Here is a 6,461-nt window from a genome sequence, read left to right on the forward strand (position 1 = left end):
TCATATTAACTACGAGAGAGACACGGCACTATCTTCTTTCTGTTCCACAGATAGGATGGATATATGGTTCTGTCACAGAAGATATTCTTACTGGATTTAAGATGCATGCTCGTGGTTGGCGGTCTGTGTACTGCATGCCTAAGCGCCCGGCATTTAAAGGTTCTGCTCCAATCAATCTTTCGGATCGTCTGAACCAAGTGCTTCGATGGGCTTTAGGTTCTGTGGAAATTCTTCTAAGTCGGCACTGCCCCATCTGGTATGGTTATGGTGGAAGGCTCAAGTGGCTCGAGAGGTTTGCGTATGTGAACACAACAATCTATCCAATCACAGCCATTCCCCTTCTCATGTATTGTACCTTACCTGCCGTCTGTTTGTTGACCAACAAGTTCATTATTCCCCAGGTGTGTTATTTCTTCTTAAACATAATATTGTTATAGTAGGGTGAACACCAATTTGACCTCCCAAAAGATCAAAATGTTGATAAATAAGTCCTTAAAAGATGTTTTATTAGTCAATGCTACCCCAATGATGAATTCTGTTGTTTTTTTAAGTTATATCTAAAGAATGCATTTTTGAGCATTGTCAATCAGATATGTCAGAGACTGATTTGTTAGCACCTTTTTCTTTTGAAAAGAACAAACGCCATTAAAGATTTTATCAGTACTGATAAGTTTTTAGAAACAGTACTTATTTCTGTTACAGTACTAACCAAACAATCACTTGACTTGTTTCTCCTAGAAATCACATTGTTTGGTTTGTAACTGGTGTCTAAAGCCTTTCTGAATTGACCTTCCTATGCAAAACACTACTATATTCTGAATGCTGTTTTATTATTGTATCACAGAGTATCATGTGGTCTTGTGCAACATAATGGTCTAATTTATTCTATCTTGTTTTTGCAGATCAGTAACATTGCAAGTTTATGGTTTATTTCTCTCTTCCTTTCCATCTTTGCAACCGGAATTCTCGAGATGAGGTGGAGTGGAGTAGGAATCGACGAGTGGTGGAGGAACGAACAATTTTGGGTCATCGGTGGTGTTTCATCTCATCTTTTTGCTGTGCTCCAAGGCTTACTCAAAGTGCTGGCTGGTATTGACCCCAACTTCACCGTTACCTCCAAGGCATCAGACGACGACGGGGACTTCGCTGAACTCTACATGTTCAAATGGACAACACTTCTCATTCCGCCGACAACGCTTCTCATAGTGAACTTGGTTGGCGTCGTAGCTGGCATCTCCTACGCCATCAACAGTGGTTACCAATCATGGGGTCCCCTCTTTGGTAAACTCTTCTTTGCATTCTGGGTGATCATCCATTTGTACCCTTTCCTCAAAGGTCTCATGGGTCGCCAGAATCGAACGCCGACCATTGTGGTGGTTTGGTCCATTCTTCTTGCATCCATTTTTTCTCTTTTATGGGTGAGAGTTGATCCATTCACCACAAGAGTCACTGGTCCTGATGCTGAGATATGTGGCATAAACTGCTAGACCAAAAAACATAGCCTGCTTGATGGGAATGTGTAGGAATGTAATTATTACTCTGTAGATTTTATATGTTTATGTATGTTTGTGCAGTTTATATCTATATGTAAGAAATCCGAGTTAGTACTAAGCTGGGGAAGGTTGTTATTTTGCTTGTAATAGTAACCTACTCACCTCTTTTCTGGAGAAGCATATATATAAAGGTATTCAGATATGATGGTTTTTAAAATTTTTTCCGCTCAATCTCATATACAGTGAATTCAAGAGGGAGCGGGGTTTGTTTTAAGGGTAAGAATGGGTGCACGCAGTTCAAAAATGGCCAATGAGTTGAGAGAACTAGAGATAAAATTACTTATCGTATTGTTTCATTCAAAGATTTTCCAAAATGCACATCAGAAATTAGCCATTTATTAGTTATTTGTATAGATACACAGAAGGATATCCTATTCATATTTAAGTTTAATATAACCATTCAATAATAAATGGATTATAATTTATTAGTGGCTGACAAAATGAGTCAAGTCTGTTGGATTGGTTCATTTATATGTTTACTGGTTTCAATCTTGTGGATTAAACAGGCTGATCTACTATACAGACAGATTAGCCGTTTAACTCTCTTAAATTTTTTCTCATTTTATTTTCATTTGTGGATTAAATAGGCACTCTAACAGGAAAGTTCATGGAGGTGGTGGATACCATGACAAGGAGGAAGATTAACATTATGTGCTTACAAGAAACGAAATGGGTTGGTGCAAAGGCTAGGGAGTTGGATACTTCTGGTTTCAAACTTTGGTATACATGAAAGGTGAAGAATAGGAATGGGGTTGGAATAATTGTGGATAAGCAGTGGAAGAAGGACGTAGTGGATGTCAAGAGGGTGGGAGATCGGATCATCTCTATCAAACTTGTGATAGAGGGAGGTGCTTTCCATGTGATTAGCGCCTATGCACCGCAAGTGGGTTCGGACGAACAACACAAGATAAGGTTTTGGGAGGATATAGAGAGTTTGGTTCAAGACATACCTTTGGGAGATAAGATTTTCTTAGGAGGAGATTTAAATGACCATGTTGGGAGAGAAGTGACTGGATATGGGAGTATTCACGGAGGCCATGGTTTCGGGGTGATCAATGCCGATGGTAAAACTATTTTGGACTTTTCCTCAACTTTTGATCTTCTCATCGCAAATACATGTTTTAAAAAGAGAGACGAACATCTTATAACCTATAAGAGTGGCATGACAAGCTCTCAAATCGACTTCTTCTTGTTGAGGAGAGTCGACCGAAAATTTTGCATTAACTGTAAAATTATCCCGAGAGAGAGTTTGACAACACAACATAGGGTGCTCGTCATGGATTTTCGCGTTGAGAAAAAGTTGAGGAAAAGACATCATACGAAGAACCCAAGGACGAGGTGGTGGCGGATGAAAGGTGAGGAACAAAGAAGCTTCCTAAGACGGGTAGGAGAAGAGGCAAAGTGGGATGGGAATGGAAGCGCGGAAGAGATGTGGAGGGAGATGGCAGAAGTTATTAGAAGAACAGCAAAAGAAAGTTTTGGTGAATCTAAAGGAATAGGGCCAAGAGACAAGGAGTCCTGGTGGTGGAATGCGAGTATACAAGAAAAGATAAAGATAAAAAGGGAATGCTTTAAAGAGTGGTCTTTATGCCACAATATAGATAACTGGGAAAAGTATAAGGCGGCTAAGAAATAAACAAAAGTGGCTGTAAGTGAAGCAAGAACAAGAGCATATGAGGGTCTCTACCAGTCTTTGGGCACGAAAGAAGGAGAAAAAGGTATATATAGATGTTAGGATTTGGTTGAATTAGTCCCACATTGCTTAGGATAGCAAATGGAGTGGGTGGCCTAGGCTATAAATATGAGGCTAAGTTCTCCATTTGTTTTTGCACCAGTCAGAAACACTTTAAGCTTATATCTGATTTTTCTTTTCCTCTGTACTCTTTGATTAGAGAGTGTTGTGAAGTGTAGTTAGATATTTGCTTTGAGAGAGTGTGGGTGTACTGGGGTGCCGGTGTTAGAGAGAAAGAAGTCTATGTGTTGTAACAATTTTCACATAGTGATATTCTCTGGTTGTCATTTGACAACGGCCGTGGTTTTTTCTCCGGTAATTGGAGTTTCCACGTTAAATTCTTGTGTTGTGATTGTATCTATTTTATTTCTCTGTCAAAGGTGTTTTCTCAAGGGGAATGGTGTCTTATTCCCAACAAGTGGTATCAGAGCTTCGGTTTGGTGGGATTTATTCTTAGTATGCTCTGTGGCTGCAGCTTAGTCTGACCTTCCACATCAGAAAAGAATTTTGTCCTGTGGCTTGAGGTTGATCTTTGGTTGCTGTTGTTGTTGCTGGAAGGCAGTGTGACACTGTGAGAGTGCAGTTTGGAAAGGTTCTGGCTAAGGAAAGACTTGGTATTTAAGTGTGTCCATTGTGACCCACATCTCTTTCCTGGGAACTCTTCCTAGTACACGGTCTACAGTTGAGTTATACTATTCCAGTATACGGTTGCAACAATGTCAGGATATTCAAGTGCTGTGAAGTTTGAAATAGAGAAATTTGATGGAAGAATCAATTTTGGCTTGTGGCAAATACAAGTCAAGGATGTGTTGATACAATCAGGTTTGCACAAGCCGTTGAAGGAGAAGATCTCTGGTTGCTCTCTCTATGAGAGAAGATGATGTTCTCTAGAAGACAAGAAGTATCCTCATGGTATTACCGCACTGCCATGGATAAGGATGAGTTGTGGCAATCGGGTCCACAATTGCACACGGGCATTGGTTGGCGTTGAGATGCAAGGTGTGTGGCGGAGTTAGGTCGATGGCTGAAGAACTTCCAGGAAAAGCCAATTTGGAAGTTGCACCATGAATTTTCAGCAATGGAAGCTGAAGATGTGTGACTATTTCAATCAAGGTGGAGATTGTTAGGATTTGGTTGAATTAGTCTCACATTGCTTAGGATAGCAAATGGAGTGGGTGGCCTAGGCTATAAATATGAGGCTAAGTTCTCCATTTGTTTTTGCACCAGTCAGAAACACTTTAAGCTTATATCTGATTTTTCTTTTCCTCTATACTCTTTGATTAGAGAGTGTTGTGAAGTGTAGTTAGATATTTGCTTTGAGAGAGTGTGGGTGTACTGGGGTGCCGGTGTTAGAGAGAAAGAAGTCTATGTGTTATAACAATTTTCACATAGTGATATTCTCTGGTTGTCATTTGATAACGGCCGTGATTTTTTCTCCGGTAATTGGAGTTTTCACGTTAAATTCTTGTGTTGTGATTGTATCTATTTTATTTCTCTGTCAAAGGTGTTTTCTCAAGGGGGAATGGTGTCTTATTCCCAACAATAGAATCGCAAAGAGCCGAGAAAGAGAACGAGAGATTTGGATCAGGTTAAGTGCATAAAGGATAAGGATGGAGAGATGTTGGTTCAAGAGGAGAAGATTAATGAAAGGTGGAAGAACTACTTCTACGAGTTATTTAATGAGGGACAGAAGACTCTTCCGAGTCTTGGTCGATTATGCAAAAGGGAAGAAGACCAAAACTTTGACTACTATCGAAGGATTCGAGACTTCGAGGTAAAAGAGGCTCTAAAGCAGATGAAAAATGGTAGGGCAGTAGGACCTAATAATATCCCGATTGAGGTTTGGAAAGGTCTTGGAGAAAAAGGCATCAACTGGTTAACCAAGCTTTTTAATCAGATTTTAAGGTCAAAGAAGATGCATGATGAGTGGAGAAAGAGCACATTGGTATCTATCTACAAGAATAAGAGGGATATACAAAGTTGCGAAAACTATAAAAGGATTAAGCTTATAAGTCATACTATGAAGTTATGGGAAAGGGTGATAGAACGGAGGTTGAGAAAAGAGACACAAGTAACAGAGAACCAATTTGGATTTATGCCAGGCAGATCTACCACTGAAGCGATATACCTATTAAGAAGGATGATGGAGAGGTATCGTAGTAATAAAAGGGATCTACATATGGTGTTTATTGATTTGGAAAAAGCGTATGATAGGGTACCAAGGGAGGTCTTAGGGAAGGTTTTAGAAGAGAGGAGAGTAAGGATCGCATATATTCGGGCAATTAAAGACATTTATGATGGGGCCACAACTAGTGTGAAGACTCAAGGTGGTGTGACAGAGGAATTTCCTATTGGTATAGGATTACACCAGGGATCATCCTTAAGTCCATACCTTTTCACATTAGTCTTGGAAGTACTCACAGAACACATTCAAGAGCCTGTGCCATGGTGCATGCTTTTTGCCGATGATATCGTCCTTATGGGAGAGTCAAGGGAAGACCTAAATAAGAAGTTGGAGTTATGGAGAGAAGCTCTAGAAGTGTATGATCTGCGCATAAGCCGTAGCAAGACGGAATATATGGAATGTAAATTCAGTCTGAGAAGGGAAAACCCCAATATAGAGGTGAAGATTGGAGAAAACATCCTACAAAAAGTTAAAAGTTTTAAGTATCTTGGGTGCATCATATGGTTGAATCGCGTCTCAGGTGGTTTGGACATGTGAGAAGAAGACCGATAAAACATCCAGTCAGGAGGGTGGATGAGATGGAAGATGGACAAATGGCGAAAGGCAGAGGAAGACCTAAGAAGACCATTCATGAGGTGGTCAAACGAGATCTACATGTAAACGGTCTCTCTGTAGACATGATACATGACAGAGCACAATGACGTTGTTTGATTCATGTAGCCGACCCCACTTAGTGGGACAAAGCTTTGTTGTTGTTGTTGTTGAAAGTTTTTTACAATCTAATCCAAAGCTAATATTTTAATTCAAAAATTGATTAATTTTAATTAAAATTGTTTATTTAGATTGAAAAATAAAAACAAATAGACTAGTCCGTTTAGTCTGTCCGACATATCTTAAATGTGTTCAATTTCATTTTAAAGGTCCATATATATTTTGATATAAAGACCTAAATGGACGAGTCTAAATCAACATAATCAATCCGTTTAATTGT

The 6,461-nt window shown here is 39.5% G+C and overlaps 1 protein-coding gene across 10 annotated transcripts in view; it reads left to right on the forward strand.

Annotated features, from left to right (window-relative positions):
* The window catches only part of LOC107612481 (cellulose synthase A catalytic subunit 3 [UDP-forming]), an 11,867-nt gene extending 10,157 nt beyond the window's left edge, over positions 1-1,710 (forward strand). For all 10 annotated transcript variants that reach the window (XM_021109872.1, XM_021109873.1, XM_016314170.2 and 7 more), the window contains 2 exons: positions 51-401; positions 903-1,710. In XM_021109872.1, coding sequence (XP_020965531.1) covers positions 51-401; positions 903-1,487 — 936 coding nt within the window. In that variant the 3' untranslated portion in view covers positions 1,488-1,710. The remainder of the gene's footprint in view (positions 1-50; positions 402-902) is intronic.

The sequence above is a fragment of the Arachis ipaensis genome, chromosome B08 (genome assembly GCF_000816755.2).
Source record: "Arachis ipaensis cultivar K30076 chromosome B08, Araip1.1, whole genome shotgun sequence".
Classification (NCBI taxonomy): Eukaryota; Viridiplantae; Streptophyta; class Magnoliopsida; order Fabales; family Fabaceae; genus Arachis; species Arachis ipaensis.